At 34.7% G+C, this 27,977-nt stretch overlaps 1 protein-coding gene across 5 annotated transcripts in view; it reads left to right on the top strand.

Moving 5' to 3' along the window:
- The window catches only part of RALGAPA1 (Ral GTPase activating protein catalytic subunit alpha 1), a 258,914-nt gene that overhangs the window by 143,633 nt on the left and 87,304 nt on the right, over window positions 1–27,977 (top strand). For all 5 annotated transcript variants that reach the window (XM_048221044.2, XM_026513605.4, XM_044389462.3 and 2 more), the window contains 5 exons: window positions 2,741–2,809; window positions 12,737–12,871; window positions 13,272–13,455; window positions 21,206–22,070; window positions 24,427–24,498. In XM_048221044.2, coding sequence (XP_048077001.1) covers window positions 2,741–2,809; window positions 12,737–12,871; window positions 13,272–13,455; window positions 21,206–22,070; window positions 24,427–24,498 — 1,325 coding nt within the window. The remainder of the gene's footprint in view (window positions 1–2,740; window positions 2,810–12,736; window positions 12,872–13,271; window positions 13,456–21,205; window positions 22,071–24,426; window positions 24,499–27,977) is intronic.

Raw genomic sequence — 27,977 nt, 5'->3', positions numbered from 1 at the left:
ACTTCCAGATATTCACTATATGATCATGTTGTTAGATCCACCATGACATTAGATCCTCAGAACTTACTGCTTTTATAACTGAAAATTTATATCTTTTGACCTACATCTCCCCATTTCCTTCTTCTCCTCCCAGCCCCTAGCCACCACTATTCTTTTCTATTTCTATGAAATCAGCATCTTTTTTTTTTTTAAGATTCTACTTTTAAGTGTTACCATACAGTATTTGCCTTTCTCCGGCTCATTTCATTTATAGTAATGCCCTCCAGATTCATCTATGTTGTCACAAATGGCAGGATTTCCTTTTTTATGGCTGAGTAATAATTGTGTGTATATATACACACATTTTTTTGAATTCATTTATTCATTGAAGGACATTTACATTGTTTCCATGTCTTTGGTGTTGTGAATAATGCTGCAGTGAACATGGTGTGCAGGTATCTCTTTGAGATACTGATTTCATTTCCTTCAGATATATACCTAGGAGCGGGATTGCTGGATCATTATGGTAGTTTGTTTGTTGGTTTTTTTGGGTTTTTTTTTGGATCATGTGCTAGTTCTATTTTTAATATTTTGAGGAACCTCCATGCTGTTTTCCATAAAGGCTGTACCAGTTCACATTCCCACCAATGGTGTGTATCAGTTTTCTTTTGTCCACCTCCTTGCCAACATTTGTTATCTCTTGTCTTTTTGAAAACAGCCATTCTAACAGATGTAAGGTGATATCTCATTGTGGTTTTGATTTGCATTTTCCTCATGATTAGTGATGTTGAGCACCTTTTCATATACCTATTAACCATTGGAATGTCTTCTTTGGAAAAACATTTATTCAGGTCCTTTGTCCATTTTTAAATTGGATTATTTGCTTTTTCGCTATTGAGTCATATGAGTTCTTCATATATTTTGTGTATTAACCCCTTATCCAGATACATGGTTTGTAAATATTTTCTCCCATTCCTTTTCAGTTTATTGCTTCTTCTGCTGTGCAGATGCTCTTTAGTTTGATATGGCCCCACTTGTTTATTTTAGCTTTTGGTGTCTGTGATTTTGGTGTCTTATCCAAGAAATCAATGTCAAGACCAATATCAAGAATATTTTCCCTATGCTTTCCTCTAGGAGTTTTATGGTTTCAGGTCTTAAATTGAAGTCTTTGATGCATTTCAACTTCATTTTTGTCAATGGTGTAATATAGGGGTCCAGTTTCATTCTTCTGCATGTGGATATTCAGTTTTCTAACACCACTTATTGAAGATACTGTCCTTTCATTATTGTACATTCTTGCTGCCCTTGTCGAAGATTAGTTGACATTTTTAACATGCACATAAAAAATTTTAATGAGTTCAAGAAATTTCCAGAGTAAATAACACTGTATGTGCATTTTTGCCGCCTTTTAATAATTTTTTATTTTATTTTTTGTATCAAACTTATTCATATACTATTCAGAGTATTAGTTGACCGTAAATATGTGGGTTTATGTCTTAGGCTCTCTGTTCTGATCCGCTGGTTGATGTACCTGTTTTTATGTCAGCGCCTTACTGCTAGTACTGTGTTGTGAGTACTGTAGCTTTATAATACAGCTAGAAATCAGGAAGTATGATGCCTCTAGTTTTGTTGTTACTCAAGATTGTAGGTTCTTTGAGGTTTTCTATGGTTCCATACAAAATTCAGGATAGTTTTTTTCTTTTTCTGAGAAAAGTGCTGTTAGAATTTTGTTAGAGATTACATTGAATCTGTAGATCACTGCGGGTAGTATGAACAATCGAACAGTATTCTTCCAATCTATAACATGGAATATCTTTCCATTTATTTGTGTCTTCAGTTTCATTCATCTGTCTTTTATAGTTTGCAATGTATTGATCTTTCACATCCATGGTTATATTTATTCCTAAGTATTTCATTGATTCATTGATTTTAATGCTACTGAAAATGGGATATCTTTCTTAATTTCTTTTTCTGACAGTCCTTTGTTAGTGTATAGAAATGCAACTGATTTTTGTATACTGATTTTTAATCCTGAAACTTTACTGAATTCATTTATTAGTTCTGACACTTTTTTGGTGGAATGTTTAGGGTTTCCTAAGTATAAGATGATGTCATCTGCAAACAAATAATTTGACTTCTTTTCAGATTTGGATGCCTTTTAATTCTTTTTCTTCCCTAATTGCTATGGTAGGACTTCAGGTACTATGCTTAATAGACATGGCAATTGTGGGCATCCTTGTCTTGTTCCTGATTTTAGAGGAAAAGCTTTCAACTTTTCACCATTGAGTATGATGTTAGCTGTTGGTTTGTCATATATGGCCTTTATTATGTTGAAGTACATTCCTTTTGTAACTAATTTGTTGAGCAGAATAGATTTCTTGAGTGATAGAATTGCAAATAACTTTTATAAATCTTTTTGCTCATCTATATCCTCTCATTTTTCTATGAACATATGTTATACGTGTTTATATATATTGATTCCTGAATTGAATTTGTAAGAAATCCATTTATAGTTGACAGAGTTTATATGATTTTGGTTCCATACATACGAGGATTATAAATGATTGATAGTTAGGAATACTTGAAAAGCTTACCTATTAAAAATTACTTTGAAGTAACAGTGTTAATGTATTTAGGATTTAAAAATGTATTTAGGATGAACTTTCATCAACAGATTTTATAGCACTTTACGATTAACATTTAAGTTTTAGGGTGCATCATTAATTTAGTATATTTTGAACTTTTTTTTCTTTGCTGACAGATCCTAATAGCCACCATTACCCATCTTTTGCCAAGTACAGAAGCTTCATCTTATGAAATGGATAAGAGGGTAATTGAAATTTTGTTTGATACTTAATGTGTGTTTAGTAAAATATTTATATTTTAAAGTTGCAAAGATATATATATTTACATGGTAAACATTAATTCATTTTGTGCTTAAAATCACTGTAATGTGAAATATATCTTTACGTTAAGTGTAACTAAATTATATTTTAGTTCAAATTTCAAGTTAATCATGGTCATTTGATAAAGTCTTTGAATCTCAGGACTGTGAGGAACCTTGCAGAATATTCTGTTCATTTTTAATTATTTCACTTTATCCTGCCAAATTGTGGTCTTGTTTATGCCTGAAAATTAGTAATTCTGAGGAATTCATCAACTCTGAAGGCAGCCATACATCTTTATATAGCTGTTATTGGTAGAAAATAATGAAATTTCCATTAAGGAGAGTATGTATAATAGAGCTGTGGCACATAGAAGAAGTCATACCCTCTGGCCACAAAAAGTTCTACAGGATTGCATTTACCTCAGTAAATTCATTGTGAGACTCCTTTAACTATTTCAGATATTGTATTGTCAGCCTAAAGTTTCTGTTTGGTTCTTTTCATAGTTTCCATAGCTTTCCGGAAATCTGCATTTCTCCATCAGTTATATCTGTCTTCTCTTTTAGATTTTTAACGTGTTTATCATAATTATTTTAAAGTCCTTGTCTGCTAAATTCAATATCTGAGTTATTGCTGAGTCTGTTTCTATTGAAATCTTTTCCTCTTGACTGTGGATTCCATTTTCCTGTTTGTTCATATGTCTGTTAGTTTTTTTTTTATATATTAGGCATTGTACATAACATGTTATAGAGACACTAGACCTGTGCTGCCCAGGATAGTAGCTATTAACCATGTGACATTAAATAAAATTAAATTAAAAATTAATATTAAAATTTTAATTCCTTATTTGTGCTAACCAAATTTCAAGTACTTAATAGCCACATGGACAAATATATACTATTTCCATCATTGCACAAAGTTCTATTAATCAAGGCTGCTCTAGATTCTGTTCATCTCCTCTGAAAATAATTTTATTCCTTTCCATTTTCACATCGAGTCTTGCATTCTGTTCTCCTGATCTCAGTGTCACCATCTCTTAATCATAATGGTTGAAATCTCAGAAGAGCAGAGTTGGTAGAGAAAGATGAATTTCAATGTTCATTGTGTTGCATGTAAGGACTATTGCCCAGTAAAACCACCAGCGAACCAACTCTGTATACCTAAAGTAGTAAATTTGAAGCTGGAAACAAAATTACTGGTATCATCAGCGCATGAGTAGTATTAAGCTATGGGAATATATATGATCCCTTAAGGAGAAGTTACGGAGTGAGAAGAGTTATTAGCAAGGTAGAGCACCTTGAAGAATAACAGAGCAGGGAGTCACCAAAATAGAGACAAAGGAGGCTCCTGAATTTTCTTCCTCCTGTGGGTACACCGAAGATACAGCTACACATGGAGCAGTTCTCTCTGAGAGAAATCCAGAAACTAGTTGAATGATCCTCCACATCAGGCAACTGAGAAAATACCCACATCACAATACGTAGGAAACTTTGAGGCACATTCTTGCGATAAACCCCACTGTTGGCACAATCAGGAGAGAACCCCCAACTGCCAGGGTCTCTCTGAGGAGAGAAGGGTTTAGATCACACACCTAGCACCCCAACTTTTAAGTCTGCCACCCCGGGGATGGGCTTCCAAATCACCTGGCTCTGAAAGCCAACAGGGCTTATATTCACATGTCCCATAGAATAACAGGGAACAAAGGAGCACTTGTTAACAAGAGTGTGAGCACCTGCTATCGCTATTCGCTCAGGGTTCACAGAGGGAACAGGCGTTCTTTCCCTGTAGAGGGTTTGACTGCCTATATTCTCAGTTACTGCCTGAGGGTTTAGCTTCTAATCAGCCTTCATCTGGGTGCTGACTGCCGTCCTCCTGAAAGCCCGTTAGAAGCAGTGGGCATTTCCCCTGTATTCTCCTTCTGTCTGGCTCCAACAGTAAAACCAGGTCTCCAGCTTTTCCCTAGAAGGAGCTTGTCAACACTAAGTGAGTGGCTCCCAAATCACCTGTTCTGGGAGCGGACAGAACTTGGCATTCATGAATTCTCTAGAAACACACAAAACCGTGGTGGTTCTGTTTGCACCAGCACTTCCAGCAACTGTTTCCTCTGGCTTAGCACAGATCCAGTAAGCAAAAATAACCAGCTCTCAATCTCTCTGTTAGGGGCTAGACTGCATAGCTAATACCCCAACTTTCCCAGCTGCTCCTGAAAGTCAGCCTTCCAGTCAGCCTGCATCAGGGAGCTGAAGGGCTAGGCAATTAGCAGTCTTTCAGGAGCCTGAATACGTATATTGGCATTTCCCCACCCTTTTAGGACACAGCTTGGATAGTCACAGAGGTGTGAGGGACAGCTAAGAGCTTGAGCCAGGCTGCAATGTTACTTTTTCCAATTAATAAGTATCTTGTAGGAAGACACTTTGAGACTATATAAATATCCTATTATTCCTTAAACCTTTACTAAGTAGTTTTGCTAGCCATTGATAACTCTTACCAGAATTAAATGTTACGATAGTTCCAAATGGTGATTTCCTAATTCTGTCATTACTTTTACATTCATTAGTTTTCTGTGATAGGGAAGAGCTTTCTCTTACCCCCTATCCATCTTATCATTGTGGGATCATTCTTATTTTATGCAATGGATTGTAATCTTTAGGTTTTTATAATCATTATTTCAAAGCTCAAAATGTTCCGGATTTAGCCAGTGGGAATGCCCTTAAAATTGGCTTCTTTGACCTTTTTATCATATCCTCCTCATTGTTCTTTGAGTATTTCCTTAAATTCGGTCACCAGAGAATTTTTCAGACTCATCTTGTATTTTTCCTTGCCCCAGTACTGGAATTAGCCATTTCCCCAAAGAACTCAAATAAAGATCTAGGAACTAAGTATTTACATTGTCATTGGGTTGTGTTTTTCTTAGGCTCTCTGACCAGACAGAGCTAAAAAACAAGTAATACATAACATACACACAAATATGTAATACATATTTTACATGTATATGCAATATATGCATATCTGTATTTCTTTGTGTGTATTAAAACACCGTGAGTTTACCTTGACACCTCTGATTTCAGTCCAACACAAGGTTGTCTGTCCTCCCCTTTACATATTTGTAATGACCTGCCCCAATGATGAGAACCTAGCTCCCATTATCGACAGTTACCCACAGTATATTTACTTCTTTGTGCAGGTTTAGAAAAATAAAAAGCAGTTTCAGAATATATTTATGCCTGTATATAATTACCAACAGAGTGTATAGTTCAAAAGCTGTGTTTAAAAATTATTTAGGTTACTCCTCCCTTCCTTTAGCCTCACTTCAGTGTGATTATAAAATTCATTTGAAATATAGTTCAGATAATTTTTTCAGTTTGTATTCCTAAATTTTAGTGTTTAGTTCCTGTTGTTTTTGTTTTTGTTTTTGTTTTTTAGTTTATGCTTTATCAATTCTTTATTTCTGCACAAATGAGCAGATACATTTTTATTTTTTTTTCTCCTTGTTTGTTGAGGGATACCATATTCTAGATATGTTTTGGTACTTTAGATTTTTTTACTTACAGGATATCCTGGACATTCACAATACTTCAATTCATAAAGATCTTCCATGTTCTTTTTGCACCTATATAGTATTATTACTCCATTGTGTGAATGTACTGTAGTTATTCAACTCACTCTCCTATGTATGGACATACAAGGTTTTTTCAGAATTTCGCAATTGCAAAGAATGCTGCAGTGACTAATTTGTGCCTGTATATTTTTGCATAATGGAATGTGTCTTCAGGGTATATTCCTAGAAGTGGCATTGCTGGGTCAGAAGGTAAACAGATGGGTAATTTTGTCGATATTGGCATTCCCAGAAGCAAATTGTGTGTTTGCCCAGAGTCTCAACCACACAGTGTGTCTTATTTGAAAATTTTTGTCAGTGTGATGGAACAATCTCACTGTACTTTTCATTTACCTTTCTCTTTTAATAAGTGAAGTTGAATATCCTGTTTACTGATGGCCTAATTTTTAATTTTATTTTTGTGAATCGTCTATTCATATCCTTCCTTTTTTTTTTTTTTTAAGATTGATTTATTTATTTGAGTAATCTCTACACCCAACATGGGGCTTGAACTCACAACCGCAAGATCAAGGGTCACATGGTCCATCAATTGAGCCAGCCAGGCGCCCCATCTATTCATATCTTCTTATATTTTTTGTCAGGTTTTAGTGTTTGCCCCTCAAATTTTACGTACTAGGGATATTAGCTCTTAACTGTGATATATATTACAAATACTTTCTTTTTCCCCCCATTTGTCTTTTGCTTTTGTTTATGGTGGACTTTTGTTATTGTTTCTTGTAGGGAATCATGGAAAAAATTAGTTTTTATGTAGTTGATTTATTTTTCGTTGTGTCTGAATTTTCAGTCATAGGTAGAAAGCCTTTCTCTGTAACTAGATAAAGAGGAATTCACACATGTTTTCTTCTAGTACTTGTATGGTTTCATTTTTACATTTTTATCCCTTGTCCATTTGAAGTTTATTCTTTATGTTTTGAGATAGAGATACAGTTTTTGTTATTTTTCCAAATGGATAACCAGATTTACAAGTTCCATTTTGCCCTTTAGTGAATAATCAATTTCTGAAATTACTTGGGTCTGTTTGTTAGATTCTGTACTGTTTTCAGACTCTGTTGTTGACAAGATCTCTTTAATACTGTTAAGTATTATTATTGAAGATCTCAAATAAGCTTGTTCATATGGATTATATAGGCATACCTTATATAAGGCATACCCTATATAAGTACCTTGGAGGTACTTGGTTTGGTTTCAGACTATGACAGTAAAGTGAATAACTCAGTAAAGCAAGCCAAATGAATTTTTTGGTTCTCAATGCATATAAAAGTTACGTTTAAACTACACTGTAGTCTATTAAGTGTGCAGTAGCAATATGCCCAAAAAAACAGTGTATATACTTTAATTTAAAAATACTTTATTGTTAAAAATATGCTACCATCATCTTAGCTGTTAGTGAACTGTAATCTTTTTGCTGCTGGAGGGCCCTGCCGTAGTGTCGATGGCTGATCAGGGTGATTGCTGCAGGTTGGGGTGGCTGTGGCAATTTCTGAACATAAGACAACAAGGAAGTTTGCCGCATTGACTGACTCTTTTTTCCCACAATTTCTTTGTAGCATATAATGCTGTTTGATAGCGTATTACCCATGGTATAGAACTTCTTTCAGAGTTGGAGTCAGTCCTTTCAAACACTTTATCAACTACGTTTATTTAATGTTCTAAATCCTTTGTTGTAATTTCAACAGTCTTCGCAGCTTCTTCACCAGGAGTAGATTTCATCTCAGGAAGCCACTTTCTTTGCTCATTCATAAGAACCAACTCCTTATTCATTAAAGTTTGATCATGAGATTGTGGCAGTTCAGTCAAATCTGCAGGCTCCAATTCTAGTTCTCTTGTTATTTCTACCAATTCTGCAGTTACTTCCTCCACTGAAATCCTCAGCTCCTCAAAGTCATCCATGAGGTTTGGACTCTCTTACTTCTTCCAAACTTCTGTTAATGTTGATATTTTGTACCTTTTCCCATAAATCATGAATGTTCTTTATGACATCTAGAGTGGTGAATCCTTTCCAGAAGGTTTTCAATTCGCTTTAACCAGATCCTTCAGACGAATCACTATCTATGGCAGTTGTAGTCTTATGAAGTGTATTTAATAATAAGACTTGGAATCAAAATTTCTCCTTAATCCATGGGCTGCAGAATGGATGTTGTGTTAGCAGGCATGAAAACAACGTTAATGTCATTTTGCATCTCCATCAGAGCTCCTGGACTTAAAATATTCAGTAAACCATGTTGTAAACAGATGTGATTCATCCAGGCTTTGTTGTTCCATGTTAGAGCACAGGCAGAATAGATTTAGCATAATTCTTAAGGGCCCTAGGATTTTCGGAATAGTAAATGAACACTGGCTTCAGCTAAAGTCACTAGCTGCATTAGCCCCTCCCAAAAGAGGCAGCCTGTCTGTTGAAGCTTTGAAGCCAGGCATTGACTTCTCTCTAGCTATGAAAATCCCAGGTGGCATCTTCGAATAGAAGGCTGTTTTGTGTACATTGAAAATCTCTTGTTTAGTGTAGCTAATCTTCTGGATAACGTGCTGCAGCCTCTATATCAGCATTTGCTACTTCACCTTGTACTTTTATCTGACGGAGATGGCTTCTTTCCTTAAACCTCACAAATCAGTCTCTTCTAGCTTCAAACTTCTCTTATGTAGCTTCCTCACCTCTCTCACCCTTCATAGAATTTAAGAGAGTTAGGGCTTTGCTCTGGATTGTGCTTTGACTAAAGGGTATTTTGCAGCTGGTATGATCTTCCATCCAGACCATAAAACTTTCTCTATATCAGCAATACAGCTGTTTTAGTTTCTTAACATTCATGTGTTTACTGGAGTAGCACTTCTACTTTCCTTCAAAACTTTTCCTTTGTATTCACAACTTGGCTGTTTGGCACAAGAAACCTAGTTTCCAGCCTGTCTTGACTTTCGACATGCCTTCCTCACAGACTTAATTTCTAGCTCGTGATTAGAGAGAGTCATGTGACTCTTCCTTTCACTTTAACACTTAGAGGCCATTGTACGATTATTAATTGGCCTAATTTCAGTATTGTTGTGTCTCAAGGAATAGGGAGGAGAGGGAAGAGAGATGGGCTGGGTAGTGGAGCAGTCAAAACACGTTTACTGAGTAAGTTTGCTATCTTATATGGACATGGTTTGTGGCACCCCCAAACAATTACAGTAATAATATCAAAGATCACAGATCATCATAACAAACATAGGAATAATGAAAAAGTTAGAAATATTGTGAGAATCACCAAAATGTGACACAGAGACATGAAGCGAACAAAGGCGGTCAGAAAATGGTGCTCAGAGACTTGCTCAACACAGGATTGCTACAAACCTTCAATTTATTAAAAAAATGCAGTATATGTAAAGTAAAACACAATAAAATGAAGTATGCCTGTATTTTGTCCACTTGATCTGTCTTATACTGAGAGTGGTATGTTAAAGTCTCCTTAATGTTTCTCTATTTCCGTGTATCTGTTGTAATATTTACTTTATAAAGATAGTCACTATGTTATTTGATACATAGATATTCATAAATGTTTTATCTTCATTTTGAATTGCAACTTTTAACATTATTGCTTTTTGGGTTAAATTCTAATTTGCATATTACATTTTCTGTGTTTCTTTTTCTACGTGATATATTTCCTTTTTTATTTTTTAAGTTCCTTTTGGTATTCAGGAAATTTTATACTTTGCTCTTTTGGTTACTTTTCTACGTATACCTTTTTAAAATGTCTTTATTGCCTTGCTTTCTTAATGAAGTCTTTATTTTTTAAAACACCTTTTATGTGGTTTGTGATTATTAAATGGTATCCTTTATCTCCTCTATCTGTTGCCTGTATGTTTTATTAACTTATTTTATTTTTCCTTTCTTGTCGCCTCCATTTTTACTTTATTTCTACATATAACATATAGCATATGTCATATAATGAATGATTCTTCCGCAGTAATCTCTACCTTTATTTTATTTTTTTTAAAGATTTTATTCATCTATTTCACAGATAGACAGCCTGCGAGAGAGGGAACACAAGCAGGGGGAGTGGGAGAGGAAGAAGCAGGCTCCCATCGGAGGAGCCCGATGTGGGGCTCGATCCCAGAATGCCGGGATCACACCCTGAGCCAAAGGCAGACGCTTAAACGACTGCACCACCCAGGCGCCCCTATTTTTTTTTTTTTTATCTTAGCTCTGTAACTAAATATATCAGATACTCACCATTCTTCTTGCTGAACTTTCTCAGTCAACTGCTTGGTTAGATGAAGTTCATCTTTATTCTTCAAGATAGTCTCATGAATACAGAATTCCCTGAGTGCTTGTATATTTAAAACTTCTTCTGTAACCCTGACACTTGAGAAACATCTTGGTTAGATGTAGAATCCTTTGGTTCACATTTACCTTCCTTAAGTTTTTTTGTTTTTGTTTTATGTTGCCTTGCTTTGTGCATTATTTTTGAGAAGTCTGATGCCAGTTTTATACTCTTGCCCTTGTAAATTATTTCATCTTTTTTCCAGGAGGCCCTAAGGATATTTTTTCTTTATGTCTGAAGTCTCACTTTTAAAGTTTTATCAGGATATGTGTTAGAGTTGATTATTGCAGGTCGGTTTGTCCTGGCTTCTGGTGGACTTTTTTAACATGTATATTTCAGAAACTCCAATTATATGTAAATTGGATATTCTTTTTCTATCTTCTGTTTCAATCATTTCTCTCTGATGCTTTTTATCTTTTTTTAAATCTCATTTTTTTAAGGTGTTATCCCACTGTTCTTCAATGCCCTGTGTTAAATTTTGTTTTTGTTTTTTCAAATTTATTCTTCCTTAGGCATTTATCATTTAGGCTTCATTTCTAAATTTTGTCCTTTTACTTCATTTCCTGACTTGAAACAATTCTTCCTTTCTTGGTCTATTTCTTCTTAATTCTTAATTTCTGATTTAAGATGGGGTTTTCTTTGTCCCCCATATCTTAATGCTGTTTGATAATTTAGATTAGAATGTTGTGTTGTAGTTTTCTTCTGCTTCATAATTGGTTTTTTTGGATGGGGGTTTCATTAGCTGAATTTCTTAGATTCTCATTTTTTGTTTTCTTTTTATAATACTTTTATATAGATGAAGACTACTTCATTTCTGTGGACAAGATTGGTGACTTGGGTGGTTTACAAGAGTCCTACCTCAAGAGCTCCCTCTTCTGATGGTTTAACAAAGTATAGTGGTTATTGTCTTTTTAAGGAGAGGAATTAAAGAACCATCAATTTATTGGATGATACTTTTTAAGGAGGGGAGAAATTATAGGTCCACAGTTTTTTTTAAGCTTTTTTTTTTTTTAAGATTTTGTTTATTCATTTGAGAGAGACAGAGCTCAAGCAGGGGAAAGGCAGAGGGAGAAGCAGACTCCCCGCAGAGCAGGGAGCCCGACATGGGGCTCCATCCCAGGTCCACAGTTTTTAAAATTTAAGTCTTGCAGGATCCTAAATTTCTTTTTTGCTTTTTCTTTTTACTACATGATTTCCACAGGATGTCTCCCTATTCCTTCTTAACATTCTTCTCCCCCAAAGCATTACCTTTCCTGTGTGTGTACTTTTAGGTCCCTTTTAACCATTCAGTATCTATCTACCAGTACATTTTTTCAGTATTCTCACACTTAGGGTGACTTTTTCTTTCTGGCTTGGTTTCTGGTTTGTACCTGGTTCTTTTCTCTCTTTTACAATTTTTCCCAAACTGCCCTTGCTCTTCATGGAAGTTTGTAATGGGAGATTGGGGAAAAGCTTGTTGGGATTTGCTGTGTACTTTCTACCTACAGATAATTTGAATTTTAGATGTTCTGTTTTCTGGTTATACTGAGAATATCAGTTTTGTGATTTTTTTTGGTTCTTTTTGTTCTTTAAAAGGAATGTAGAAGTGATTGTAGTATATATGAACTCAGACCTTTCATTTGTCCATTCCTTGAACAGTTTTAAATAGTCAACTAATTGATGTCCTCGTTTAAGCTCAGTGTTTTTATAGTAATTTTAAAGTAATTTTGGCAGTTCTGTCTCTATTATGTTTAAGGTTTCATTGTGCTGGCTCTAAAATATAAGGAAGAAACCCACAATAATACTCACATACAATATTTTAGAATCAGTTAGATCTAAGTAAATATTCATGGTAGAATTAGGGTTGATAGGTCCTGAAATAAATTTTGGAAGACAAAAAATAAGTTGGTGAATTTCTGCTAAAAATATTAAGATCTTATTTTATGAGTTTACAATAATAATTATCTTTTTTGTTGTTGTTACAGTTGGTGGTATCCTTACTTCTGTGCCTTCTGGACTGGATCATGGCCTTACCTCTAAAGACACTGCTCCAGCCAGTCCATGCTACAGGAGCAGAAAATGATAAAATAGAAAAATCTGTCCTCAATTGCATTTATAAGGTCAACTTGTTTGCTTTGTTGTTTATTTGGTAACCAACAGTTTTTAAAACAGAAATCACATTTCTTAGTATTGCATTTTTATTTTTTTAGAGCTAGGTATTTTCTGAGAATGTAGATTTATCTTACAGTACTTAAGGATAATTAAAACTTCATCGTACAAGACACAGTAGTTTCACTGCAGATTTTTGAAAGGAGTCGAATCTTTGTTGAATGTGAGAATCATCAGTTAAATTTTATTCATTCTTCTTTTTAAGAAGTGTTAAATTTTACCTTGAAGAATTGAGTTTTAAAATATTTAAAAATTTGTCAAGCTCTTATACTACCAGTTGACCTTTTTCTCCTATTATCTTATTTATCTTCACTGAAAAGGAAAACCGTGTTTTTCCCCTCATTCTTTCAGGTATTACACGGGTGTGTTTATGGAGCTCAGTGTTTTAGCAATCCAAGGTATTTTCCAATGAGCCTCTCTGATTTGGCATCTGTAGATTATGATCCTTTTATGCATTTGGAAAGTCTGAAAGAGCCTGAACCTCTGCACTCTCCGGATTCAGAACGATCTTCCAAACTTCAGCCAGTGACAGAAGGTAAAATGAATTCACTTCAAGACTATTATTATTTCTTGGGTTCTCTCAAAATATGATTTGAGGGCACAGGTAGAAATAATGGAGATGAATGTATCTTACTTTATGGTGGTTTACCTCATCATGTATACTATAGCAAAGTTCGTTTTTAGTTTAAGAAATAGCTTCAGAAACACAGTACTAAGATTATATGTGATGACATTCCATTTATACTTCTAGTTAAGTTATTCTGATAGGTTCTTTTTGATAGTTTATTTTATACATCATAGAATTTATACAATGGAATAGCAGGTTTAGCTTTGGAGCCTATCAGATGTGGTACTGAATTTTGACTCTCATTTACTAGCTCAGTGGCTCTGTTTCCTTATTTGTAAAATGGGGATAATAATATTCATTGCCTCATGGTTGTTTTGAGTACTGAATAAGATAGTATGTGTAAAACCCTTCGCACAGTTCTTGATAGGTAGTGAACTCAGTGACATTATTTTAAGCCTCATTGTTTCTACATACAGAGAGTTTACTTTCTGATATAAGGGAAAGATAACCTCTAAATATGAGTATAAAAGTTAAAGTACATTTGAGATGTGAAGGTAGCCCAGAGGAACACAGCAATTATTAAAGGGTTTTAAGAAGGTTATATGCATGATAAATTTAGTATTAAGAGCAGTTCGAAAACAGTATTTTATAGGAGTTAGAAGATTATGGCCCATGTCTGCCACCTATTTCTGTAAATAAAGTTTTAGTTAGGGGTACCTGGGTGGCTCAGTTGTTAAGGGTCTGCCTTCAGCTCAGGTCAAGATCCCAAGGTCCTGGGATCAAGCCCCACATTGAGATCCCTGCTCAGCAGGTAGCCTGTTTCTCCCTCTCCCACTCCCCCTGCTGTGCTCCCTCTCTCCCTGTCTGTTTCTGTCAAATAAATAAAATCTTCAAAAACAAAAATAAAGTTTGTAATCTATACTGTTCATTTATATATTATGATGGCTGCTTTTGGGCAACAACAGTAGTGTTGTACAGTTGCAAAGGAGATCATGTGGTCCATAAAACTGAGACTTTTTACTATCTGACCCCTTACAAAAAGAGTTTGCTGATCTCTGGTATGTTAGATTGGTTTTAGGGACGTTAACCCAGGAGCAGAGAGACCAATCGTGAGGCTATTGCAATATGCCAACCAAGAGTTGCTAAAGGCTTAAATTGGTTAGATTTCCCCCAAAGCAGACCAAGAATATGAGAAGGGTTAGAGGTTTGGGAGGGAAAATAAGGAGGGCAGTGTTGGAAATGGTTTAGTTTGGGGAGCCTATTGGTTATTCATATGAAGACCACTAGCAGGCAGTTTGTTGTATATGCAAATGTCAAATATAGCAGAAAGGTCTTTGTTAGGAATATATATTTGTGGGGGGGGGGGAGTGCACGCCCGTGTGCATGCATGAACGCCTTTGTTTGTGTTCTGAGAAGAGAAAAGTTGGAAAGGAAGGAAAATTGGGAAAGAGTAATTTCTCAGAAATAAAGACAAGAAAAAGATATTTAAAAGACTAGACAGTGGTATTAAGTGATAGGTCACATACAGAAAGGCTGAAAAATATGTCTGCTTTAATTTCAGCAGAGAGGTAGGAGGGAGAAGTGGATGGCTGTGCGTTGAGGAGCAAAGAGTAAAGAAATAGAGCCATTTATCAAAAGTACTCTTTAAAGAAGCTTGACTGTGTAAAAAAGAGAGAAAAGTGATAAGACAGTGGTGAGTTAAAGGGCGATTCAGGGGTAAGGGAGTTCTAAGGAATAAGAGAGTTGAACTTTTAATTATAAGCTGAGAAGGAAGATGGGAAGAGGATCATTAGTAGGGCGAAGTTCCTGAAAAGTGAGCTAGAAAGTATAGGTGCTCATATTAGCCCTTATTCTGACCCAGAAAGAAGAAAATGGAAGTAAATTAAGGGGATTGGCAGAAGTTATTGAGAGTCCAACAGAAAATGGAAACTACAAATATTGGTTGTACCAATCAGCATTCAGTAAGGTGGATGTGGTGGGAAAACATGGGAACTGTGGCTTTCAGAATATTGATACATGATTTAGCTATGGAATCTAGGCTTAGTGAGGCAGTTGAACTGATGCTTGGAAATGGCTAATAAGTTAGAATAGAATGGAATGATCCAGTGAATCATAAAGTGGATGTTGGTAATAAGAAGTTAGAACAGTGATTCTCAGGGGGCACCTGGGTGGTTCAGTTGGTTAAGCATCTGCCTTCGGCTCAGGTCATAATCTCAGGCTCCTGGGATCAAGCCCTGCATCAGGCTCCCTGCTTAGCGGGGAGTCTGCTTCTCCCTTTCCCTCTGTGCTCTCTCTCCATCTCTCACATTCTCTTTCTCCCTCAAAAAAAAAAAAAAAAAACCCAGTGATTCTCAGCCTCGGTTGCACATTAAATTACTGCTGCTCTGTTCCCATCCATAGAGATTTTGATATCTTGATTTGGGATAGCTAGAATTTTTTAAAGCTTTGCAGGTGATTAATATGCAGCCAACATTGACAACCACGGAGAGCATCAGTATGTTAAGACAATGGGTTTTTAAGCGGTAGAACCCCTTCAAATAAATTTCACAAGGAAGCCGAATTTGTAAAACTTTTAAAAGTAGAGGGGCAACAGGGTGGAGGCCTGGGATCCTACTGACTTCTTCTCTCCATCTCCAAGAGCCTTCTCTAAAGACTCTACAAAACAGTGGGACAATCACTAGATTAGAAGATTGTTGTCAAAGAATAAGCTGTTAAGGAGTAATTGGTTTTTAAAGGTGGAATAGTTATAAATGATTAAGACATCTAAGATGTGGCCATGGTAATGGATTAGTGACGTAGAATGCAAATGAAGTTAGGAAGTTACACATCAAAGAAATAAGGCTAGGGTTTGGGGTTGACCACAAGCTGCTAATATTTGTCCGGAACACAAATACAGTTGACCTGACCAACACAGGTTTGAACTGTGCAGGTCCATTTACACATGGGTTTTGTTTTTTGTTTGTTTGGTTTTTTTTACTATAAATGTATTTTCTCTTACGATTTTCTTTTCTCTAGCTTATTTCATTGTAAGAATACAGATATAACACATATAGCATTCAAAATATGTGTTAATGACCTGCTATGCCATTGGTAAGGCTTCCTGTCAACAGTAGGCTATTGGTAGTTAAGTTTTCGGGAAGTCAAAAGTTAAACATGGATTTTCAACTGCATTCAGTACCTCTAACCCTGTATTGTTCAAGGGTCAGCTGTATACAAGTGAAATAGGAATGTAAGATTTAAATCTTAGTTCAGATATAGTAGAGATATACTGGGAAGTATAGTATAGCAAAATAATTTAGACCATAATTGATACATAGGCAACTTTATATATTATTTCTTCAGATTTGGTATAGTAAAACAGAGTGTGTATTTTACTTAAAAACAAAGTTATATGAAAAGATTAGTTGCTTTTTTATGGTAAAATGATAGTTTGATTCATGGCATTATAGCACACTTGTTAAACAGTGAAATAAATGGTTTACTTTTGTAAAGAGAGGTTTTAATGTATTTCAGACAAAATTTACTATACCATTAATAGTCACTGGAGAAGACACAAAAGTATAGATTTGTAATAGATGAACTTTATATTGATACCAAATACTCTTTGGAGTATTACTCTCTAAATGTATTAAATTGTACCCTTTGGACTTTCTTAAAGATATAAAACACCAGATAAATGCAGAACCTTTTAGGAACAGCTGTAAGCCAACAGCAGGTGATTCTGTGGTCTGTAGTGACTACATGCTGTGTTGTTGTGGTTTTTTAATGTGGCAGAGTGACTAATCACTGTGCCCTTGTCTAAGGCATGCTTCATCATCTTCAAGTACTTTTTTGGCTAAAGATTTCTAAACATAGAGTGTCCCTAATAAGCTCAATATTGGATTGACCAAGTCTGATTTGAGAACTATTGGCAGGAGTAGCTGTAATTATTAAATTTACCTAAATAATAAAGCAAGGTAGTAAAGTTGGCTTTTTGTCAAATGGCAGTAGTCTTATTAGCAAAAAGTCATCATTTGCAGGGTCAGAGTGAAAGGAGGCTCCAAAGGATTCATTCTGTCCTAATTATAGTTTCACCTATACATATTATGCAAAGCTAATATTTAAAGCATTTGCCAAAATTAACTTCCTCTGCATGTTCTATTACAGTGCAATGAATTGCAGCAGCTTTTTATGTCTTGCTGCTTTTATATGCCATAATAATCTGTAATTATGGGTTTGCTGCAAATGCTGTAGGGTTTGTTTAATCTGACAATCTGAAAAGACAACCCTGAATAGACTTATTTAAATGAATGCTAGTTACACAAAGCCTTAGAAGCATCGATATCTTCATGTTGCATTTTCTCACGAGGCCAGTTATTTAGAATTTCATTTTGATTATCTAAATTAGAGAATTTCATGTATTTTCTTTGTATCTAAATAGATATGAAGAAGAGAGAGATGTATGTTCATAGTTTATAACTCAAAAAAAAATCTAAATAAAATTGCCCAATTAACAAGTTGAGATATTTTTATCTTTTCATATTTAAATATATCCTGAATCTAGAGAAGCAACTTAGGAAAGAAAATGCTGTTACCTACATTTAAAATCTAAATGTATTTTTTAGGTATTCTGTGTTAATAATAATGACAGATTTGTGAACAAGCTCATTTGAACTGCATTCCCACCATTTCTTCCTTTGAGCAGAGGATGTATGGGATGGACAGGTACATGGGCTTAGAGCTTTGTTTTAGGGAAAGAACTGGGCTTGTTCTTGCAGTTTATTTATAAGTAAGTTTGAAAAAAGGAACTCATAAAACCTGTGTTACTTATAATGCTCTCAAAATCGAATGATTTATATTTCTTCTTTTATATCCAATTTTGTATATGAGTTTTTGATTCATCTTTATAAAAAATCTGTATTATTCTTAGAGAAAAATGGGGTTTAAGGTATTGTATGTGATCTTTCCATGATCACAGCTCAGGCCAGAGATGAAGTCAGGAATTTGTTTCTGTTTTATGATCTGCTTCTACTAAATTACATTCTTTCACTTCTTCAGAAATGCTCTACAAAAAAGAGTCACTGCCTAGAACAAGTCACCTATTTAAGTTTATCACTCAAAAGGAAAGAAGAAGGAAAAAGAACAGAAAAATTTGATATACCAAAAAAATTTTTAATGTCTTTAGTTATGATTTTATTACCATTTAAAATGTGATTTAGTCTTATTTAAATGAGCTTTTCAATTGATCTGGTCCTTTTATATAATAATTTACGCTAAATAATATTTTAAAGTTACTATACAAAAACAATAAATTTTGAATTCATTGTTTCCATATGTCACAGTGATTTGCCAAAAGAAAGGGCATTTTAACAAAAGAGAAAAATGTGAAAATCAGAGTTGTGGTAAAGATGAAATAACACTGAACTGGGAAGCAAAAAACCAGCCTTGTTCTTCTATGGCAGATAAATCCCTTAACTCTTGTACCCACTTGTCCTCACGTTCAAAATGACAGGTATTGGCTAGATTGTCTGTAAGGCCCCTAACAGTGTGAACATTCATTAAATTCTAAGTTATAATAAGGGAAGGGAAAGCAGACACTAGATTCAAGCCACCCCTCTGTTTCTCATCATCCAGTAACTTATCTTTTTACTTGGCTTGCATATGGTCTTAAAAATGTAGGATTGAATTAAGGTTAATCATTTAGTGTTATCTAGTGTTGAATAGCTGATTTTCAGAACTAGCCATATTTATAATTGAAGAGCAACCCAATGTAATTGGAACTTTTTAAGTAAATTGAAAAATATTCATATGTGTATGTATGTGTATATATATATATATATATAGTCACAAAATTTGATTGATACTGAAAGAAGATTAAAATTTTGATACTCTAATATTTCAAAATCAAGCAAAGACCAGAGAATACTCTTCTTTTTTAGAGTTGGAATGATGAAAGAAGATGTTTTTGCTATTAATGGCACAGCTGCTGGTTTCTCGCTGATCTCTGCCTGTAGCTGGTGTGTTCATTCTGAATCTTGAGGGCTGTGGCCTTGAAAATATAACACTGTTTTTTTCTCTTGCCTCTTTTTAAGTATCATATGAGCAGTGCACAAGCTAATGTTCTTATAAATTTCTTTTAAAGATTTTATTTATTTATTTGAGAGAGAGTGAGGGAGCACAAGTGGGGGAGAAGAAGTAGTCTCCTAGGACCATGGAATCATGACCCAAGCTGAAAGCAGCCATTCAAACGACTGAGCCACCTAGGCGCCCCTGTCCTTGTAAACTTTAAAGTAGGATTTATTGAGATATAATTTACATAAAATACAATTTATTCCTTTTTATGTGGGAATTTTACTATATATTATGTTGGTGGTTACACAATTCTGTACAGTTACCAGAATACATCACAAAATACACTTAAAACTAAGGAATTTATTATATGTAGATAATGCTTTGATCATCAGACCTTCTGAAATCTAGATTTATTATGGCAGGTAGGCCATAGTATTCCCAAATGATTAAAATCCTTTCAGAATATAAACAATACTCAGACCAGATCACTCTAAGACTATGGTAGAACGATATGGAGACACAGTCATTCTGTAATCCTGTCTATAACTACATAAGACAAGAATACAGTAAACATACAAACACACAACTAAACATCCTAACATGAATGATGAGTACTTCATTACCAATGACAGCTCTTCCCCTGCCTCCTAGATGAAAAGTATCAAGGTAATCGTCACCAAACTGCCCCCATTTTCTTGACCCACTGATTTCAGAACTGGCTTCCACATCAGTCCTACTTGGGATCACGCTGGCAGTCTTTGGCTCGTGGGCTTTGACAAGTTATTATCTATCTCCACTTCTTCCTTCCTCCCTTTATTCTCTCTGTGTTTTCTGCCTTCTTTCTCCCTTTTCCTCTTCCTTGAGGTCCTGACATTTCAGGCCCTGGAGTGCCATATTCTTTGAGTTTTCTTTTTTTACTATTTGGTATGATTTTTTTAAAAAAGCTACTCATATGGATATGTTCCTTACTTATTTGTTTCCCCTAATGTGTTTAAGGAAGGAAGGACAAATGCTACTTACATACAGCTAACTGCTCAGACTAGGCCACAATGACCCAGAAGGATATCTTACAAAAATATAATACATAAGCAGGCCCATAAAGTTTGCTTTCCCTTAAAATAAAGTTTTTGTGGCATATACTGGCTATACCGACTGACTGTTTAAATTGATTCTGACTCCTAAAGTTTAGTGAAGGATTACTTTTCTCTGAAACTTTTATATCATTGATAAAAGCCGTAATTAAATGACCATTTAAGGCATGCTGTCTCTCTGAATTTACTCATGAGATAAGAAACTTATCATTTGGATTTCATTGGCTTTCTAATGTGTGTACTAAGTGATTTCAGGTGATTTATAATACTTGTGATCCTTCTTTTAAAGTATGATTTACATATAAAGGCTTAAGTTTAAATTATGAATCCATAAACAAAACTTTGAAAAAGGGCTTTTTTATAAAATTAACAAAACTTCATCAAAGAGAGTTTTCTTCTTTGCCATCATTCCTGTAGTACAGAATCTAAATTGGAAATATTCGTATTTATTCTTATATTTTAATGTAATTTTGATAATGTAAGGAAATCTCCATCTGTTGTCTAATAATTTCATTGTTAACATGACTTCCTAGGAAGCAGCAGTATTCCCACTCACTTGTATTTCTTATTTCTAGTGAAAACTCAGATGCAACAAGGATTGATCTCTATAGCCGCCCGCACTGTTATAACACATCTGGTAAATCACTTGGGCCATTATCCAATGAGTGGTGGTCCTGCCATGTTAACAAGTCAGGTGTGTGAAAATCATGACAATCATTACAGTGAAAGTACTGAACTTTCTCCTGAACTCTTTGAGAGTCCAAATATCCAGTTCTTTGTGTTGAACAATACAACCTTAGTGTCTTGTATCCAGATCAGATCAGAAGAGAGTATACCCGGAGGAGGTTTATCTGCTGGCCTTGCATCAGCCAATTCAAATGTCAGAATCATAGTACGTGATCTCTCCGGAAAATACTCATGGGATTCTGCCATCCTGTATGGACCACCTCCTGTGAGTGGCTTGTCAGAACCTACATCTCTCATACTTTCATTGTCTCGCCAAGAGAAGCCAGAAGAGCCTCCTCCATCTAATGAATGCTTAGAAGATACAACAGTAAATGATGGCATTTCCCTCCAGTTTAAAAGAGGATTTAGAGAAACTGTACCAACTTGGGATACCATAAGAGATGAAGAAGATGTTCTTGACGAGCTTTTGCAGTATTTAGGTATAACTAGTCCTGAATGCTTACAGAGAACTGGAATCTCACTTAATATTCCTGCTCCACAACCTGTGTGCATTTCTGAAAAACAGGAAAATGATGTTATTAATGCTATCCTTAAGCAGCATACAGAGGAGAAAGAATTTGTTGAGAAACACTTTAATGACTTAAACATGAAAGCTGTGGAGCAAGATGAACCAACACCTCAGAAGCCGCAGTCAGCATTTTATTATTGCAGATTGCTTCTTAGTATATTGGGAATGAATTCCTGGGACAAAAGGTAAGAATCAAAGAGATTTTTTTTAACATTAGTCTTATTCATCTTTTGATCAGGCGTTTTAGTTTCTCTTCTTTTCCTCACTAAATTTTATCCACCAATTAGTTCTTTGGCTTTTGGACAGTTTTTTTTTTTTTTGAGACCACTGTGTTATATCAGGATCTAAGGGAATAAAAAGATAACTCAATAAATTAACTATTAACATTTTAATAATGACTAGTAGAACTTTCTGACTTAGAAATTATAGCTCATATAATTGAAAAGAATCTTATTTTTCCAATCTTCACGTAAGCTAATAGGAAAAACTATTTTTTCTTATAACACTTCTGACACCAAATATGTGGGTTTTCCAAACCAGGCAGTTCCAGCACTAACTGGGGTTAACACAAACAGATTAAGGGCTCAGACCCACAAGACTGTCCCCCACTTCAGACACCAGTTGAAAGTCCATATTTCTGACCAACTAACTATAAATCAGATAACTACCTTCTCAGGTTTGATAATTAGCTATATAATGGCTCACAAAACATTTACTTCCATTTAGCAGTTTATTATAAAAGGTAGTTAAAGGATACCGATGAATAGGCAGATGAAGAGGTGTATAGGATGAAATCTGGAAGCTTCCCAAGTGCAGGAGCTTCTGTTCCTATGGAGTTGGGGTCTGCCACTGTCCGAGCGCATTGAATTGAGTTGAATAACAAGGAAGCTCTTTGAACCTCACAATTTAGGGATTATTATGGAGGCCTCTTCACGTAGGCATGATTAATTATTAAGTCAGTCTCCAGCCAGTCTCCCCTCCCCATAGGGGTGGCTGAAAGTTCCAAGCTTCTAATCATGGTTTGTGCTTTCGGATGACCAAGCCCCATCCTGAAGTTATCCAGGAGCCCACCAAGCATCACCTCATCAGAACAAAAGATCTCCTATTACCAGGGAAATTGCAGGGGATTTAGGAACTCTACGTAAGACGTTCCTGTCACCTTCATCGCTCAGGAAATTATCAGAGTTTTAGGAGCTCTGTGTCAGAAACTGGGGCAGAGCCCAAATATATATTTCTTACTATGTCACATAAGCCTAGTGGGTTTTTTAGACAAACAGCAATATGATCTTTTCTTGCTTGTATCAGAGAAGTTAACTCAAGATTTATCATCAAGAAAAAAATATTTCGTTTTTTAAAATTTTGTTTTCTTACACATGTTGCAAAAAACCTCACTGAAAGCTTGAGGTTAACACGAAATACTCGTGTAAGTTGGCTAAGAGTTAAGTGAAAAGGCATTAGATTTTAAATCAGAAGAACCAGGTTAGCGTCATTTAACCTTTAAGCTTCAGGCTATAAGTTGAGGAAATCACTCCCACCTCACATAATGGTGAGCCTTCAATTAGATAATATACATAAAATACCAAATTCTACACTAGTGTAAAGCATTATTATACATTTATTTTTTAAATTTCTATGATACTAAAAGCTGTGGGGATATGGAAGACATGGCATTATTTAATGTATTGTTTTTGTTTGATTTGTAGTAGGAGGGAAACTCAGGTATCACTGGACAGATACATTTTAAAGTAATTTAAATGCAGGTGAAGCATTGAAATGGAATTCTACTTGCTTAACTAGTATTTATAATCTCACTTAATTTAAACCCTTCCATTTATTAGAAGGGAGTATTCTCTGCTTTATGGGGAAGACATTTTATGTCAGGAATACAGTTTGCCTTGTGATATGTCCAAATGTAGGTAATTGCCACTCATGTAAGTGCATTCCACTTTCTCTTGCTGTAGGATGGTCCATATATTGTGTCTTGAGAAAAATTAAAGGTGGGAAGCATTGATTTCATGAATATAATTTGTACATATTTAGCACATATAGAATGTATTTGGTAAAATATCTACATTGCTTCATAGTTTAAAAAATACCTGTAAGGTAACACAAGGAAGAAAGCTAAGTCCATCTGGATTACATATGCCTACTTGGTAATGATTTAGATTTTATGACTATTTTATTTCTCATTAGGAGCAACTCTCTTATATATATATATTTTAGGAGACTCTTGAGAAGGAACCTGCAAGTACTTTTATCCATTTTTCTGGATATGAGTTTCAGAAGCTCACAGCACCTGCAAGGAAAAATTGAAGCGATCAATAGATAATGATCCACTAACAGAAATCTATGAGGGCCTCAGTAGAAATAATGATGTTTATTCTTTACATTTTTTTTAGGGTCTGTTCTCCTTTGTGTTAGAAGTATGAAAAGGCAAGAAAAGTGTTTAAAAGTTGCATGAGTAGAGTGGAAAGTATTTCCGGGACTGTCATGTCATTCACTGCAAAGGTGATGAAAATGTTTATGAATTTCTCTATTTAGGAGGAGCTTTCATCTCCTGAAGAAAAATGAGAAACTACTTAGAGAACTTAGGAACTTGGATTCAAGACAGTGGTAAGTTGTTGGAGAACCTTCAGATTTATAACTAGCAACTGTCAGCTATTTCTATTTATGTCTGAATAATACTGTATTGTTGACTTTCTGAACAGAAACTACATTTGACTTACTTATACCTTTAAATAATGAACTTTTTGAAAAAAATGCAGGGCTACATTAAAATGTTTGGTATCTATGAATAGTTGATACCTTTTTATGCATTTCAGAATTTTTTTGATGGCAGAAATCTAACTGAACTTATAAAATGTCCTTAGGTTTTCCCATAGTTAGATGTTCCAAATATACCCTTTTTGATTAGTTTCAGAGGTCAAGCTAGTACATACAAAAGAATATTAATGGGACAAAGAACATGGATATAGGTTATTGCTATAAATCTGATTTCTCATTAAGCTCTTGGATATGTACCTATTTACATGTGGGTTTTGATGTGTAAAATCTTATTATACCATTATTTTAATGATATCTACGTTCTTGATGTATATGAGCAAGACTTCTGGGAAACCAGTACTAGAAACTGCAAAGTATTACTTAACTGGAGTTTCTGTAAGGTTGGCGTGTATATATGCTACTTTCTTGTTAGACTCTAAATAAAACTTTTGGATAGGTGCTTTTTTGGCAATATAACGAGAAACACATTAATAAAGCAATAAATTGAATGCCTCTATTTCTGAGATCTCAAATCCACAACCTGCTTAATACCCATTTCTCACTCTCTCACATCTTAGTCAGTTGGTGTTTTGTACTTCTATGTTTCCAGTTTTTTGCTTTTTCTGTTTCCACAGTCAGCCTGCCACCCACCTCTGATTTCACTTGTCCTGTCAGCAAACTCACACATTGTCAACTATAAAAATGCCATTTCTGGCATCTTCAAAACTATTCTTCCACTTAAGTTTATATCTGTCTCTCTATATATACATGGCTATAATCAATTATCTGATCAGAATCATTCTTTTTTTTTAAGATTTTATTTTATTAGAGAGAGAGTACACACAGGTGTGAGTTGGTGGGGAGAGGGGAGGAGCAAAGGGAGAGAATCTCAAGCAGATTCCCACTGAGTGCGGAGCCTGATGCAGGGCTGGATCTCAGGACCCTGAGATCATGACCCAAGCCAAAGCCAAGAGTCTATTGCTTAACCAACTGAGCCATGCAGGTGCCCCTGATCTAAATCATTCTTAACATCTACTTTCTCTACTCCTAGGCAGCAGTATATTACTAGGGAAAATGATCAAACCAGCGTGATAGAGAGAGTTACTATAGATTCATGCTCCTTTACTTCAGCAGTACCTTCTCTCCTGTTCAGCAAATTTCTTATCCCTTGTTCACTTACTTTGTTTCTTAATTATTATAAACCACTTCTTTGTTCTTCAGGCCCTTCATATAGTCAAAAGATCATCTCTATTCTAACCTCACTAAGGATTCAATTCAAATGTTTGGCCTCCTATATGAAAGACAGTCTGGTAAAACAGTAGTTCCTAACCTTTCTTCCTCCACCCACTCACATTTTAACACACATTAGTCACACCTCTCATTAATTAAATCCAGTGATTCTGACAATTGGGGAACTCATTTGAAACAAACTACCATGCCGCACTATTCTATAGGAATGAAAAGTAAACAAGATTATTTATTCCTTTCCCACATCAAACAATTCCGCCTTATAACTTCTCTTTAAAATTTCTGTATTGAGCCATCTTTTCTTGCTCACATTCAGTTTCAGAAAGCACTTTTTTTTCCTTTCCTATCTATACTTCTACTTCCTACCTCCTGTGCTTGCTCTAGGATCTTCAAAAAGTTATCGTGTCTTTATCATGTATTTCTACTTACCCCTTACCATAAGCACACTTTTGTTACCTTTCTTTAAACAAAAGAAAACAAAACTACCCTCAGTTACAATCCTTTCAAGCTATAGTCTATCCCTTTCACACCTTTTACTACCAAATTTTATGAGAAAATATAATCTTTACTCACTTCTTTGGTTTTTGTGGTTGTTTTTAGCTTTTCTCAGAATAATCTTTTAAAAATAATGTTTAATTTCTCTAGTTATTAATAGAAAATGTAGAATAGAAAAATAAACCATATATTTATAACACTATTACACTTGTAATACATAACATTTGTTTATGTATTTTCAGTCTTTCTTTTTTGATATACAAACGATTTTTTGTCTTACAAAACTGGAATCATTGTAATATGTATACAGTAAGCTATCTTTTAAAAAGGACTTTATCATGTTGTGAGCATTTTCCTCAGGAAGTTTGATATTTCTCAAAAATAATTTTTTATGGTGCCAGGTTCTATAATTATTGGACATTTAAGTTTTTAATATCTTGCCCTAGGATAGATTTCTAGAAATGGAATTACTATATCAAAGCATAAGAACTTATTTTAGGACATACATTTTGCAGAATTACTTTTCACTAAGTACTAATTTCTAATCCTACCAACACTGTGTAAGACCACTAATGTAACTTCAGCCTGGCCAACACAAGGTATTGGTCACATTTTCTAAATCTTTTCTAGCTTGAAAGGCAAATCATGGTATCTCTTTAATGTATTGTTCTTCACTACTAGTGAAGTTAATATCTTTCATGTATCTGTAAGAAATTTTAATCTTTTTTCAAATTCCCTCTTAGTGTCCTTTTTCTATTTAAAAGAAAATTTTTCTTAATTGCAAGAGCTCTCCTAGATATGTTTATCTAAGGATTAACTTTTGTACATATTGTGGGAGTTTTCCAGTTAGTTGTCTGACTTCCAGTTTTCAACAACTTCATGTTGTTTAGCACACAGGTTTTTCATTTTTATGTAATTTTATTTCTCATTCTTCTTTCTTTGGATTTTTTTCAGTTACTTATTGTGCTTAGAGAATTCTGTCTTGAAATCAGTTAAATGCTCTGTATTTCCTTCTAGATCCATAATTGCTTAGTTGCAATTGTAGTTATTTTACATTTAATTCTTTATTTCTTCTGGAATACATTTTAGTTTATTGAATAAGAAATGGAACTAGCTTGAATATTGGAGGATAGTTTATTTCTATAATTTGTTGAGTAATCCATACCTTTCTCATTGATTTGATGTTTCCTTTTTCATATATTAACATGTTTATTTCAGAGCTGTCTCTTCATTTCTGTTGAGTTGTCTATCAATATTGTGCAGATGTTAGTGTTTATTATAGCTTTATAACTTAATATCTGATAGACCCAGTCTTCTTCCTCACCCTTTTCATACGTATTCTTTTCTTAGATATTCTCACCTGTTTATTCTTCTGGATACATGTTAGAATTATGTTATTCTTTTCCAGAAAAACATCCCATTGGTATTTTGGTTTTGATTTACAATAAAACTTTAATATGGAGAGAATAAGTACATTTGCTACCATCATTCTTCCCATTCATAATTATGGTGTGTCTTTCATTTATTCTGAGACCGAGGCATTACTTTTAGGGTTATTTTATTTTATTGTTGTGATGCTATTCTAA

Source organism: Ursus arctos, unplaced genomic scaffold (assembly GCF_023065955.2).
Source record: "Ursus arctos isolate Adak ecotype North America unplaced genomic scaffold, UrsArc2.0 scaffold_37, whole genome shotgun sequence".
In the NCBI taxonomy this organism is placed as follows: domain Eukaryota; kingdom Metazoa; phylum Chordata; class Mammalia; order Carnivora; family Ursidae; genus Ursus; species Ursus arctos.
This window is presented reverse-complemented; position numbering and strand designations above follow the sequence as displayed.